At 31.7% G+C, this 15,993-nt stretch overlaps 1 protein-coding gene across 6 annotated transcripts in view; it reads left to right on the top strand.

Moving 5' to 3' along the window:
- Window positions 1-15,679, top strand: part of AP1AR (adaptor related protein complex 1 associated regulatory protein) — a 47,152-nt gene extending 31,473 nt beyond the window's left edge. For 3 of the 6 annotated variants that reach the window (XM_031943441.1, XM_031943442.1, XM_031943446.1), the window contains exons 6-10: window positions 1,355-1,453; window positions 3,329-3,387; window positions 4,756-4,829; window positions 8,162-8,290; window positions 13,633-15,679. In XM_031943441.1, coding sequence (XP_031799301.1) covers window positions 1,355-1,453; window positions 3,329-3,387; window positions 4,756-4,829; window positions 8,162-8,290; window positions 13,633-13,898 — 627 coding nt within the window. In that variant the 3' untranslated portion in view covers window positions 13,899-15,679. The remainder of the gene's footprint in view (window positions 1-1,354; window positions 1,454-3,328; window positions 3,388-4,755; window positions 4,830-8,161; window positions 8,291-13,632) is intronic. The other 3 variants (XM_031943443.1, XM_031943444.1, XM_031943445.1) reach the window with 2 other exon arrangements.
- Window positions 15,680-15,993: the final 314 nt, after the last annotated feature.

Raw genomic sequence — 15,993 nt, 5'->3', positions numbered from 1 at the left:
TTGTGTGGACCTCTGTTTTCTCATCTATTAGAGATAAGGAGGATAAACCAAGTGTCCAAACCTAATGATTGATTCTTATAAAGTCAGTGAAAAAGCAGATTCACAAAAAAGCTTGAAAAATTATTTTGCTTATAAAATGAATTTTACTGCTGTCCAATTTTTATACACCTTGCTTGTTCTCATTGGGACAATTTTAGTATGTTTAATAATGTAAAGGGGGGGGCAACTATAAGGATGATAACCTAACTACTGTTTATCTTAATGTTTATGGGATGATTACTATTGCTTAATGGCACTTAAATGTAGTTTTCCAGATATGACAGTATATATTAGTATTGTCTTTGATCCAAGTAGGACGGTTTTGAAAATACATGTAGCATTCATCGTAAATATTTTTTATTAAAAAAGCAAGTGTTATAAAATAGAAATTTACAGTGGTTGTTTAGTTCAATCAAAAAGAAAGGCAATAAAAACATATATTAGAGAAAGGGTAAAAATCCATAAAATTCATATTTTTAGAAATAAAGATAATTATTACTATAGATATCTTATATACTACTTAGTTAACAGTAACTACGTTCCAGAGAATTTTTGAACAGTAATAAAACTGAATGTTTTAAAGCAAAGCAATGCTATGCTAATTAAGTGTGAAAAACTCCAAAATTAAGTGAAATTCCAGAAAATTAAACTTGAGGATTACCTCAAGAGAAATGACTAGGCATACATTACAAAGAATTGTGCAAAAGAACTATAAAGGATGCTTATATAAGGCTGGAAAACAAATAGACTGGTCATATCATGAGAAGGGGGAAGCCAGAAGAGAGAATGAGAATGAGAAATATGACAATGTAGAATAGAACTAATGTGGGAAATTTACAGACAAATACAGGCAAAACTGACAGAGTTAAGGTAGGCATAAATGAAGTGTGGTTTTAGCTCTTGAATGTATCCCTCACATTGGTAGAATCAGAGCTTTATTGAAGTGAGGTCATTTGTAAATGAAAATGTTGTCATTGATTTGGGAAGACCATCAGCATTATAATAGGATAAAAGTGTATAAAGTGAGATGGTGTGAATACTAATTATACGTTGTAAAGTGAGAAAACATTCATAGCCTAAATTGAGATACCATTTCATAATACAGAATATAAATTTATTAAATAATGTTCATACTTTTACTTGTTATAGAAAAAGCTGAAAAATTAATAACTTTAAAATTTCTACTCTAACATGTAAAAACCACTTTTTTTGTTGTGAATATTTTTTTTTATTTTATAAATAAGCATTTCATTATTTTAGAGCAGTTAGACAGGTTCTGATTTTTGTTAACCCTTATTGTTTTGTTCATATACAGTTAGCCTTACAAGAAGAGAAGTTAAGACTAGAAGAAGAAGCTTTATACGCTGCACAGCGTGAAGCAGCCAGGGCAGCAAAGCAGCGAAAGTTCTTGGAGGTGAGGGGATAAAGACCCCAATATATAAATAACAGCTGCTTTTCTATTTATTTGAAAAATGCGCTAAAAGAAATTACAGTTTTTGACCTGTTTTTTCCCCCAAATGAAGATCATTTTGTTTATCATTGTTTACTCTCTGCCTACCTTGTAAGAATTTTTAAAGGCAAATTAATGAGCCTTTTATGAATATAAAATATAAATAGTAGCATGCAGTCACATGCCTACTGTGATTAATATTGTTCATTTTGGGATTAATAGGTGCCATTTGATTTAGAAAATAAAAATGTTGGATTATTATTTTTCATAAGCATGCAGTTTCCAGAAAAAAAAATTTTTAAACGTTGTAGCAAACAAACTTCTTAGTAAAATTTAATACAATACTTTATGAATATTTTTGAAAGTATACTGGGTTATTAGTTCTATGCTCCAAAATTTTATGTTAAATTACATGTTCTGTTCTACCTTCATATTGAAACATATAGTTCACAGAAAGTAATATAGCATATATGTCAAAAAAATAAGATGGTAAAAACCTATATAATATTTTATGTTGTCTTATCATCGATTAAGCAGCTTGGACATATGCTTATATCAAATTAATGCCAGGTTGAACTCCTGGGAGAAATATGCTTTTATGTGCTCATCTGCTATTGCCACTGTCTTGGCCTTTTTCATTTTTGTGGAAATGTCACTGTTCACAATATAATCCAAAAAAAAAATTTGCAAAGTAAAATATTAAGTAATCAAGGAATCTATACTCATGAAGGGATTTGGGGGGCATCTTATGGACAAAAGCCCTGTTGGCAAAAATTTGGCCTGCATTTTTTGTAATTTTGGTTAAAAAGTCGGACTTGTAAGACAACAGATTTACCAAGTTGCTGTGGCAGTTTTGCCTACATAGAAATGTGCATGTAGTGATAATTGAATCATAATACGCTTTTATTTCTAGTCAAAAATTAGTTTAATAAATGGAAAATAATCCAGGAAATTAAAATTTTCAATTTCTTATTCAGATTTTAAAATTTTTATTCTTATAATTGTCAGATTCTGATCTTTTTTTCCCCAAAAATTTTAGCAGTGTAATTGAATTATATTGGCAAATAGTTTTGTAATGTCTTCAAAATGGAAACTATATTAGAAATTATTTCTTATATTTTTCTAAGAAAAAATGTTTTTTTATATATGGGGTAGGCCATTTATTTTGTTATCATGCCTGAGATTGCGATGTCCTTGTCTCTTTAATGGCAGCTCCCAGGATACAGTCATTTAGATATTGTTTAATATTTCCTAGAGTTCTTGGAGCCAAGGATGTGGGAATGGGGAATGGTACAGGGTGGGGTGTGGCAACGAGGGGGTGGGGAACCTAGTAAATGTCTTTTTCCTTACCCTTGATCAGATTTTAATTTTAGAAGACTGCTCTTTTTGTGAGTTGTCTTTCACAGAGAAGCTCTCCTCTGAATCTTACCAGTTCCCCAGAAACTGGAGAGAGTCCTCTCTATTTTTGGTTAGCATAGAATTGCTATCAAAATTCAACATTTATTTTTTATAGTAAATTTAAAATCTCCTTATATCCTCAGGGTTATATTGATTCATTTAAAAGTCTATATTGCCACTCATCTGTCATCTCATCTATAAAATAAGGGGATTAGATTTGGTGAAATCTGAGATATAGTCCATCTCTAACACTCTGATTCCATAAATACAAATAAAAAATAAGGGTGTTTAGAGGAGAATAATGATAAATAGGAATATGAGGAGCCCAGTTGATTTTCCCCCAACTAGAAAGAATTTTTGGTAGTGATAGAATGATTTAATTTATTTTTTCTCTGACATCTGAATTGTTTTATTATTTTATATTGTGTTATTTTTATAAAGCAAGAAAGGCAAAGGATTATGCAGCGATCTCATCATGCTAACACTGGAGAATATCAAAGGTAAATAATAAAAAATGCTTTTTATGTCTTTCTGGTGGGAAGTTCTAATGTCCATAGGGAGCAAGGGTCATTTCCTTCTTTTATTTATTTTAAAAAAAAAAAAAACATTTATAGAGGAGTGCTCATGTGTTTGATCAGAAAGCTGTTGCATTTTCAGTTATGTGATATATGTCACACTGAGAGATTTTGATTCAGTTCTGTTTCTCTGAAAATTCTGTCTTTTTATGGCAAAGTAGCTTATGTATGGGCAAATAACTTACTTTTTGCAAAAGAAATCCTAGATATATGTTCTATAAATGTTTATTGTTCATTCAAAAAGGCTGAGCTATGGGAGATGTAATGTCATGACAAAAAATTTGCCTGTATTCCCAAACTTTTAATTATATAACAGATTCTCTATTCTTTTTTTAAAATAACTTTTTATTGACAGAACCCATGCCAGGATAATTTTTTACATTATCCCTTGCACTCACTTCTGTTCTGATTTTTCCCCTCCCTCCCTCTACCCCCTCCCCCAGATGGCAAGCAGTCCTATACATGTTAAATATGTTACAGTATATCCTAGATACAATATATGTGAGCAGAACCAAACAGTTCTCTTGTTGCATAGAGAGAATTGGATTCAGAAGGTAGAAATAACCTGGGAAGAAAAACAAAAATGCAAACAGTTTACATTCATTTCCCAGTGTTCTTTGGGTGTAACTGCTTCTGTCCATCATTGATCAATTGAAACTGAGTTAGATCTTCTCTTTGTTGAAGAAATCCACTTCCATCAGAATACATCTTCATACAGTATCGTTGTTGAAGTATATAATGATCTCTTGATTCTGCTCATTTCACTTATCATCAATCCATGTAAGTCTCTCCAAGCCTCTCTGTATTCATCCTGCTGGTCATTTCTTACAGAACAATAATATTGCATAACATTCATATACCACAATTTACCCAATCATTCTCTAATTGATGGGCATCCATTCATTTTCCAGTTTCTAGCCACTACAAACAGGGCTGCCACAAACATTTTGGCACATACAGGTCCCTTTCCCTTCTTTAGTATCTCTTTGGGGCATAAGCCCAGTAGTAGCACTGTTGGATCAAAGGGTATGCACAGTTTGATAACTTTGGGGGCATAATTCCAGATTACTCTCCAGAATGGTTGGATTCGTTCACAACTCCACCAACAATGCATCAGTGTCCCAGTTTTTCTACATCCCCTCCAACATTCATCATTATTTTTTCTTGTCATCTTAGCCATAGATTCTCTATTCTTGAAATAAAACTTGACTTATAAATCTTATTCTTCATAAATAATGACAAATAATAAATAGGATCTATTGTAAATATAAAAAATGTTTTACTTTATTACAGTTCAGGGGCAGAAGAAGACTTTGAATATTATTTGAGAAATACAAAGTCACAATATGAAGTTTTTCGAAGTAGTAGTAAGTATTTTTAATTATACAATCACAATGTAAAATACATTTCATGTGTCAAAGACTTCACAAATAAATTTGATCAAAATTTCCTCCCTGGGATTTTCCCAAAGCTATCTTTTTAGAACATATTACCTTCCCTACCCCTCAACCCTCTCCAGCTTCTAACTCAGTATTTTCCACACAGTAAACATATAATAAAAGCAAAATTAAAGCTGTATTTATTTAAAAAGTTAATTCTTCATTTGTGTCTCTCAGGAATTCTTAAATTCGGGGTGTGTGTGTGTGTGTGTGTGTGTGTGTGTGTGTGTGTGTTTTGGGTCTTTTTGGCAATCTCCCTCCCCAGAACAATGTTTTTAAATGCATAAAATAAAATATGTAGAGAATTATGAAAGAAACCAGTTATATTGAAGTAGTTAAGAAGTAAAATTTAAGTCATGAATGTTAGATTAAGACCTCCAGCATATGTGTTCCAAGAATTTTTCCTTTGTTTCAGAGCTTCTTCCTACTTACCAGATGAGGCCACACCTAGCATAATTTCTGAAAAACATTTCCTGTAATCTAGTTCTTCTATATGATTTAATTAAGTCTTACAGTTTTAGTGTTGCAAAGGTACTTCTCCACTTACTAAAACTATAACATTCTTCTGTTTCTTAAAATATTAATAAAGCAACCAAAAAAAAATGTCTCAAACTCTGTTTTGTCTTTTCCAGATTTTTTTTAAAATCATCCCTGTTAAATGTATTACTTTGCATTATGTAGTTAAATAATGTTTTCATTTCTGCCATTAAATGACAGGTTATGATTTTTTCTGCCCAGAATTTTCATTCATGGTCTGATTTTTTTTTTTTTAAATCACAAACTCCATAGTTCCTCTGACTGAAAGTAAAGAATATGATCACAGTAAAGAGGTAAAAGGGACCTCACCTCAGAGGTCAGCCTTGTCCAACCCATACTCAATAAGAGTCTTCTCCATATCTCTAACACATAATATTCCATCTTTGTTTGACAAACTAATGTAGGGAATCTATTACCTCTCAAGATACTATATGTATACTTTTAGATAATTGATATTGTTAAATATTTTTCTCACACCAAGCCAAAATCTGTTTTGTATAACTCCCACCAGTTGTTCTTAATTCTATCCTCCAGGACCAATAAGAAAATCCCTTTTCCACTTGACAGTTTTTCAATAGTCAGCTCTTTTTTTTTCTCTACCTTAGGCTAACACTGATTCTTTCAAATGGTGTTCCTTTGGGCTAGAGGAAGGCAATTTCTTTTTCATTTCTATTGTGTTCTCCAATTCTTGGCACCATATCTGATAAATAAGTGTTTAATAAATGCTTGTTGATTCATTGATCCTTGTATGGCATAATTTTCAGTGCCTTCATTGTCCTTATTCTCCCATAGAGCCATTCTTGCTTGTCAGTGTTATGACTAAAATATACAGGAGCCCATGACAGACTTGGTGATGTGGGACATAATCAATTAGCAGTTGTGCTTGGCACATGATGTGCTTTTCCCAGAGTTTAATGGCAACATGATCTGTAAGACATATTTTTCCCAGTATACTATGTAACTGTGGCTACTTGGTCGTATAGAAACTGTTTAAGGATGGCAAGTGAATGTGTTAGTGTCCTTCCCATCTAACAGCTGACAGGAATGAATGTTCTGTCTCAAAGATTTAAAGCTGAAAGAGACCAGTTCATGCGATCCAATATTTCTCAATTTAAAGTTGATAAAATTAAAGCTGAAAAGGTTAATTGACTTAAGTCAAAGTCACATAGGAGTAAGTAGTTGATCAAGCTTCCTATTGTGGTTGTTAAGCTCTAAACATAGTCTAAACATTAAGGGCCTATCATGTGCCAGACATTGTAAGAATACAAAAAGAGGCAAAAGCCCACAATGAGCTTACATTCTAATGGTTATTTTTCACCTACACAACATTTACTGATTGTGGAGAAATAAAATACTGACATTATCTCTAGATCAGTAAACTACAGAATACAGAAATTAAATCTACTTTTTCTTCCCCGTATGTCTTAGATTTTGAAAACCCAGAAATACAAATCAGAGTATTTCTCTTCACGTAGCTCTGTCCTTGGTGCTTCCTTCAAGCTATCATTTCTGTATAGAGTCGTCTGGTCTCTGTTCTTCCTCCCCATAGTTAAGTGAAACAGGCAGTTTCAGATAATTATATGTCCAGGATATAGAATCTGCATAGCAACCAGAAACAACTGGTTTCAAGATCCTCTGTGGATCCATATAAGTAATTCAAAGGAAAGGCATTTAATGAACGATCATCACAAGAAAAGAAGTAATAAGAACATCTCACTCCTAAATAAGAGTAGCTATTAATAATAACAATATTTACATAGCACTTAAAGTTGTGCAAAGCTGTTTTTTTTATTATATCATTTGCTCCTAACTACAGCTTTGATTCTACAGATAAAAAACCGTGAGAGGTTAAGTGACATGCCTAAGGTCACAAAATTAGTAAGTGGTTTAAGTGAGCTTTGAACTCAGGTCTCCTTTTTCTGAATTTAGCACTCTCTGCTATGCTATACCTAGCTACCTTTCATAAATCTAGTGTACATCCTCCCACAAAAAGGTGGGGGGAAAATAACACAAATAGATTATACATGGATATCCCTAAGAAGGACATCTCATAGCCCTACCCCTCCAGAACTACCCATGTGTTATGATGGTACTACTCCACTAGACATCATCTCTTCAGGACTATCAAACTAGCTTTCTCAGGTCCATTCTGAAGAGTATGAACAAGTGGCTAAAAACTTCCTTCTGTAGGCCAGCTGATAGTTCTGTTGCCATACTCCTAGACCCAGCTAACAAAATCCAGGCTAAGATTGTGTTAGCTCTTCTCTATTGTGGATTGTGGAAGAGAGGAGATCTGCCACTAACTAGCTGTTTGGGCAGATTTCTTCATCATCTTACTGTTCTTATTTATAATTTGGATTGAATGATAAAATTTGTCTAGTTTTCAAATTCCGAGATAAGTAGTCATTAAAAAAGGAATCATAATATAAACAGAATGGGACTATAAACTAAATTGCTACATTTGAAGAGAACCATTGTGACATTGTAGAAAAAATTGAATTCATATCAAGAGGGCTAAGTGCCACTTGGAAGTCATGATTGTGGAGAGATTGTTTTACCTTTGAGCCTTAACAACACTTGCACCACTTTGTAGGTGTTGTAAAGAAAACATTTTATGAACACTAAAGTGCTTTTTTTTTTTTTTTTAAGTGGATAGTTATTGCCATGATGGTTTTTATTGTGATCAAAATGGTGGTTTTTAATTGTTTTGGTATTTGACCTAGGGCTTTCATCAGAGGCCACAGTTTTGACCCCAAACACAGAAAGTAGTTGTGACTTAATGACCAAAACCAAATCAACGAGTGGAAATGATGACAGCACATCCCTAGATTTAGAGTGGGAAGATGAAGAAGGTAATATTTTAATTATTCAAAATTTCATATTTTTAAAAAACATATTAGAATTTTCTTCTGTCAAGTTTTACTGATGCCTTTTGTTCATGCATTGGTTATTTCTATATATTCTTCCCATCTAGAAAAGCTTTCACTTAACTATTCAAATAAAAAACATCTGAAAAGGACCAAACAGTGACTACAACCTAAAGCACATGCAGCATTCTTAAACATATTTCTGTGCTGCTTGCTTCCTTCTCTCCCCAAAGAATAGAAGGGGGTGTGTGTGTGTGTGTTTCCTTATTTTCCTCCCATGTCAAGATAGGTCATTATAGTTCTATAGCATTTGATTTTTCTTTAGTGGGTTTTTAAAATAAAATTTCTATTATTGTAATCTTTTTATTGTTTTCTTGGTTCTGGCTTATTTTATTCTTTATTTTATTCACTTGATAAGTCTTTCCATGTTTCCTTGATTTCCCCATAGTGGTCATTTCTTACAATGTAACAATATTTGATTATTTTTACATGCTGCAATTGTTCTTGCATTCCCAATTTAAAGAACATACATGTTGTTTCTGGTTGTTGGGAGTTTTTTGTTTTGGTTTTCTTTTGTTTTTTCTACCACAAAAAGTGCTGCCTCTGAATAATTTGTTCTATATGGTACTTTTTTGTTTTTTACTTCCTTTAAATATATACCTAGAATTGGGATTTCCCAGAAATTTTCTATTTAATGTTATTGCTGATTGCAGTATAGTTGGTAAGATTTTAAAATAATTTCTTATGGCCAGAAAAGTGAATCAAAGTAGATTCCTATTAATTTTCTAATCATGACTAACTACTGCCCACTTGTGGATAACATGATCTTATTGATATTCAGAAATTGAGTTAGCTCTATTTTTGCCAGTTGGTAAGTTTAAAATCAGTTTAATTGTTTTAAACTTATTTTGTAATTGACTGCTGCATAAGATCCAGTTTTAGGGTTTTTGTTTTTGTTTTTGTTTTTTTGAAAAACATATTTGATGTAGTGTCTGTACTTTATGACAATTAATATTTGAGTGTTTTAAATAAGATTCATTAAGAAAACATGAAGAAAGGATAGCTAGGTGGCGCAATGGATAGAGCACCAACCCTGAAGTCAGAAAAACCTGAATTCAAATTTACCTTCAGACACTTAACACTTCCTAGCTGTATGACCCTGGGTGAGTAACTTAACCCCAGTTGCCTCAGGGAAAAACAACAACTGTGAAGTCTCAAATTATTTTTTAAAAAATCCTTTACAAGCAAGGAAACGTAGATAAGTATGAAACATGAAGAACTTAGTTACAGAATATTAGTAATGGAAAGTACCATAGACATTTGACCAAAAGAAAGAATGCATTTTGCAATATTTTCCTTGAGTAAATTTTCCTCAAGTTTTATTTATATTGAAAAAGTTCACCAAAATTGACACCCTAGCTTATAAGTATATAGATTTTTTAAAATTCCTTTCCCTAAAGTTGTTTATACTTAAGATACTCAAGTATGGGAACTATCAAAATATGGAATCTTTTAAAATTAAATTATGTTACTATTGGAGTTCTGTTATTAATCTGCTTTATGTGCATTTAACTTATATAATTGAATTCATTGATAATAAGTTCATAGTGTATGCATACTAGTAGTTCCTTTAGAATGGAACATCTTTGTCATATACTTGAGTCTCCCTTACTGTCACCTGGTACAGAAATATTTTGGTTGGGTAGTTTTGTTCTGTTCAAAGAACTACCTCTGATCTCTGACCAAATGAACCAGTCTGTACTTGGAATTGGACTCTAAGGATATAGCTCCACCAATAATGTGGAAGATGTTTTCTTCCCTTGAACTAACAGTTAGGTGGCACATTTGATAGAACACTGGACTTGGAATCAGAAAGACCTGATATCAAATCCAGCTTCAGACATTTAATGGTTGTGTGCACCTAATTTTCCTCAGCCTCAGTTCCCTCATCTGTAAAATAATGAAAATAATAGCACTTCTCCCTCCCATCCCCTGGGGATTGTTGTGAAGATCAAATTAGGTTTGCATTTACAAACTTTAAAGCTAGCTATCAGTACTGTTTTATACCAAAATACTTGATTTGATTAGAATAATTGGATTTTATTTTTTTTTAATTCCAGATTTTTTTCAGATCCATCACTCACCCCAAAGTTTCTTCTCATCAGATACAAATCATATACTAGCTTCAGCCAAAAGATTAATAGTGATAAAGTTTTAGCAAAGTAAAGGAATACAAAATTAGCTCACAAAAATCTTTCACATATTTATTTGCTTTTAGTAAAGGTCAACAAACAACATAAAAAGGAAATCCAATTATAATCTCTGGGTCCTGATTGGTGAAAGAGATTCCAAAGCAGGGTGAAAGGTAGGGAAGGGAACTATTATAAGAACACTGTATCTAGCAAAAAACCTTGCATGTATCTGATAATTTACTCAAACTGATCAGCACACAGCCTTGTGGGTCCTTATATGATTGAGTCATAACAAAATATGTAACCATGTACAAATTGTAGCAAGATATAACAAGTATACAGTAACCAGAACATAACTTTGACTGTGTCAATCACATAATCTTGGGTGTCTAGTAAAACTTAGCCAAGGGTGTTAGCATGATGCTGGAGACCTGATCCCCAGGCCCCATGATATATGTAATGATGCTTTGCAGCTCTTCTTCCCTTTGATTTCTCTAATTACCATGGGACTTTGGGGGTATCTTTGTGGGAACCCACTTGTCTTGCAGCTGTCTGTAGACAGCCCCTAAGTAAGTAACCATTATAACTATTAAACAACTCATATAATCATAATGGAGTTCCCTACCTCTTTCTTTGGTACAATTAGCTTGCCCTTTGATTAGGGTAGAGGGTAGGACACCCAGAGTTCCTTTGGTTGAAGAATTCTGGATCCTACAATTGGTATAGATAGCAGGATACCGAAGAAATGCAGAGAACTGGGACAAAGCTGGAGAGAATCCCAGAATGATCTGAAACCTCAGAGTGGGATGAGATAGTTCATGTGTTGGACTCATTTGAGTCTGCTGCCCCTGACTGCCCACCTCATTTATCTTTAGGGCTGGTGTTGACTTTACTCTTTCACACCTCCCCCGATTCTGTGAAGAGGGGAACAGGTACTACATATAAGCAAAATCAATCCAATAAAACTTTTACCTCATCCCCACCCTTCCAAACACAGTAATTACCAGTTTTAGGTTTTTACATTATAACAATAACTTCAGATAGCTCAGTTAACAAACCTACAACTTTTATAAGTGATAGCCACATTGTCTTAGCTGTAACTCCCTTTACTTCAAGCACAATTGAAATATCCAATTCCCTAAATAGTGGTTATAAAACACTAAAAAACAGGATTAGCAGGGCAGATAAAATAACATAATTGCTTTTAAACAAATTTTCCACCTTTTAGTTCTTCTATTCTTTTCCTTTTCCATAATTTGTTTAATACTTACTGAGTCTTTTTACTCAGCAGTAGATCCAACTGGTAGGATTTTCTTTTCCCAAGCTATTGCTGCTCTGGGGGTTTCTTCAAATATTTGGGAATTACCCACTTTAAGATTATGAGGATCTATGTTAAGAACAATTAGAAGCTATAATGACCAAAATAAAGGAGAACCTAAATAACTATAAGGGATATTTACTGTGTTCAAGTGGGTTGAATTAATATAGTAAAAATGACTAATTATTTTACTATCAAAAAACCAATAAGTATTACTGTTAGAACTAGAAAATAATTATGATTGTATATGGAAAAACAAATAGATATGAATAAAAGAAGAACATTATTTTTAAAAAAAAGCTAATCTTGTATTTCTAGACTTTAAAATGCTACAAAACAATTATCAACACTCCTTGTTTGGTGAGAAACTAGTTTAGATCCATACTCATACTCTATATACTATCGAATTAAAGCTAGATGATAGACATAAAAGACAATTATAAAAACTATGGAAGAAAAATAGTATAATGTATTTACTGTAAAGAAGAAGGGAAATTACTTTTATATTCAACAAATAGAAGGAATTATCAACAGAAACAATATAATTAAAAGAAAAAACATTTATGGTAAAGATGATAGATAAAAAAATCTGGCATCTAAAATATGTGAAGAACTATTAAAAAAAATAAAAAGATAACTTCTAGGCACAGTTGATAGATAGATAAAAGATTAAAAAGATAGATGATGTTTTTTTCTTTTTAATGCACAAAACCACAGTGTTAATAGTTACTTAGAAAAATATATAACCCCATTAATAATTAAAGGGATACAAATTAAACCAACTTTTAATACAACTTCATATATTAGGTCAGTAATCATTTCTGGTTGGTGACTTTGCAAATTTAGATTCTTTTTGAAATCTAGTCCTTTAATATATCCTTTGACTCCAAAATTCCATTTATGAGAATATGTCCTCAAATGTTGTAAACAAAACACACAAATAAATATTCTTCAAAGTTGTTTCTTATTTGTAATTAAAAGAAGAAAATTAGATGTCCAATAATAGGGAGAAAACTAAACAGATTATGGTATATTTGCACATATTATAATGCAACTAAGGAGTATGAGGAAATATAATATCTTTGTGAAATAATAAAGAGGTAAAGAAATTCACACTATTATCATGTAAAGAGAAATATAATTGGAAATGGGATCCTCTTTTAAGTAAGGATTGTTTTGTGTTGTTTTTTTTTTCCTTGTACCCCTAGCATTGTAACATTTACCTAGTATATAGTTAGTCTTAATAAATGCTTTTTACTTGATAAGAGGGAGGGAGAAGCTACATTTTGATAGTTTATGAGATACATTTCACATATTTAAATATAATCAAATGAAAAGTTTGTTTATTAGTCTGCATAGTTTATAAATCATTCCTTTTTTAAAACAAAAATCAAGAATTTTTGTCAGTGGCATCAGAATTTTTTTTTAAAACATAAAAATTACAGCATTAGAATCCCTTTTTTTTGTTATTTCAAACTTGGCAGACCAGTTTATCGCATTAATTCCAAAACTATCTTTTTTGTTCATCTCTAACTCTCTCGGGACTATTGTGCATTTTTAAAAAATATTTTGTTGATAACTCTTTACTTTTTAAAAATATCTCTATCCCCCTTTTTCCTCCTAGTTTTTTATTTACAATGTTATAGTCATTATAAAAATTGTTCTCCTGATTCTGTTTATTTCACTTTGTGGTACACTTTGAAGTTCGCAGTTTTCTGTTGCATTTACATATCATATGTTTAGTAGTTCCTTCAATTTATGGGCTCTTGTTTTGTTTCTAGTACTTTATTTCTTTAAACTTCTCTTTTAAATCATAGGAATGAATAGAATGGTCCCATTGAGAGAAAGGTCCAAAACCGAAGAGGATATTCTACAGGCTGCATTAAAATACAGTAGCAAGAAAACTGGAAGTAATCCTACCTCTGCTTCTGATGATTCCAATGGGCTGGAATGGGAAAATGATTTTGTTAGCGCTGAAATGGATAACAATGGTAATTCAGAATATTCTGGATTTGTGAACCCTGTTTTAGAATTGAGTGCCTCTGAATTAAAAAAATCTGAAGCAGATCAGCAAGATAGATAGGGAGAAATTTTCTGGCCTTTTTATCAGTCATGACCAAATGTTTAAAATCAAATAGAATATATATGTTTGTTCTGAGCCTTTTTTGTAAGGAAGAAATTATGTGATAAATGTTAAGTAGCAAAGAATAAAAGTGATGAAATCTGTCTAAATTCAGAATTAAGTTTAATTTCATCATGATTCTGTCATGCTTCTGAATATGTTGTAAAGATTCTTGTTCAGGTACTATTTGGATTGGATAGCCTCTGAGGTCCCTTGCAACTCTTAGATTCTGTGATTATTAAAAACAGTCTGCTCTTATTTATGTACACCAATTTAATATCTGTAAATTTAATTTGTTTCCTTGGAAATAGCTTACAATTTCATTTTCTTTGCATGGCCCTAATATTGTTTTAAAAAATAACATTTTTGTATCAGAACATGAAAATAATAAGGCTTTTTTTTTTTAGCAGCTACAAAAGGCACTATTTCCTGAAGATTTTTTTAAGCTTTCTCTGTTTTTTATAAATTGTTTGAATCATTCTATACTACCACTGGAATTCAGTAACCTTAACCAGAGCACTAATATTCATTTCTATCAAATTGATAAAGATAGCATGTTCATGGTATTATTGCTAAACAGGATTGCTATGAGGCCTGTGAAAGAAATGAGCACTCTCAGAATTGGAAATTTTTTCATTAATGATTATCAGACACAAAATTGAGGATAGAGCTTAAGTGTTCTACTTGAGAGTGACATATTCCTGCAAAGAGAGTGTTTACTTTAGATTGAATTTCCAATTTCTAGCTAAGTTATTTTTTAAATCTATATTAGATGAGTTTGGAATAATAAAATAAAAAACTTGGACAGAGGACTAAATTCTTTGCTGAATAAATAATGTGGGAGTTCCTAAAAAGAAGCAATATAAGTATTTTGAAGAAATTTTTTCTTGTATAAAATAACAGATTTTATTTGGTTTTCTCTTGTATTGTTTTTATGTATGATAAAGGGATGCTCTGAAAAGTAAAATTAAGTGTAACTTAAAACTATAAGTTATAACTACTGCTAAGATTCTACAAGATGTCCTAAAAGTCTTAGTGTAGTTTTAATCAACTTCAGACAACACCAAGATTTTTAGGACACCATACATATTAGGCCTTTCTTTTCTCTACTTCATAAGGAAGCAAACTGCTTTTAATTGAGCTGCATTTCTTGATTTTACTAGCAGATCTAGCATAATTTCAATAGCTAAATTGTTGTTTCCTTAGTAGTTCTTTTTCTTATAACAGTGTTAATGTACTTTCTAATAAGACACCATAGAAAAACTAAGACACAAATGGTGATGAAAGTTCTTGCTGTATTTTTTTAAATCACATGGCCATTCAATATTTTAACTTGTCCTGATAAGCAAGGGTATCTGTAAATTCATCTCCTTTTTTAACTTGTAAAACTAAGATACTGACTGAACATGTAAATATATTTCATTAAAGATGTAATTATTATATAAGTTTTGCCATAATTTAAGTTTGTAGCTATGTCATTTAAAAATTTTTAAATGTAATCTACATTCATGCTGCCTGTAATATGCTTTTTAAAGTTTGTATACATCAGATGTATATTTTTGTTTCGGCATAAGCTACTTTCTAATTTTTCTTGGTATTTTGTCCATATTACAGACTTTTGAAGGAATGGAATCAACTTCTCAAAAGTTGTGAATAAATACATTTTTGCATTTAAAAATAAATCATCTTGCTTGTTGCTGTTTCAGGCTTTTTATCAACAATAAAAATATTATGACCACTGATTTATAGAAGATATTTTATTGATTCTGAAAGACATGAAGATATAATTATTTGGATATAAGATAAATATTTAGAAGGATAGTTTGAGGACCTATACCTGCAAAATGACCTGGACTGCTGCTGCTACTACATTGTGGAAAAATTTTGTAGTTTCTCAGAGAATTGATGGGTTCAGAAGTGTAAAAATCATTTTTAAAAAGCAAAATAGATTAATTTCTGAATTTCTTATTTTAAATAAAAGTTGTGAAAAGTAGACATGTCTTAGAGGAGCTAATTTATTGAGAGACCTTCTGAAGTCTCAAAGATAGGGAGTTCT

The sequence above is a fragment of the Sarcophilus harrisii genome, chromosome 6 (genome assembly GCF_902635505.1).
Source record: "Sarcophilus harrisii chromosome 6, mSarHar1.11, whole genome shotgun sequence".
NCBI lineage: Eukaryota > Metazoa > Chordata > Mammalia > Dasyuromorphia > Dasyuridae > Sarcophilus > Sarcophilus harrisii.
Note: the sequence above shows the minus strand (reverse complement) of the source record. Positions and strands in the feature narration are given on the sequence as shown.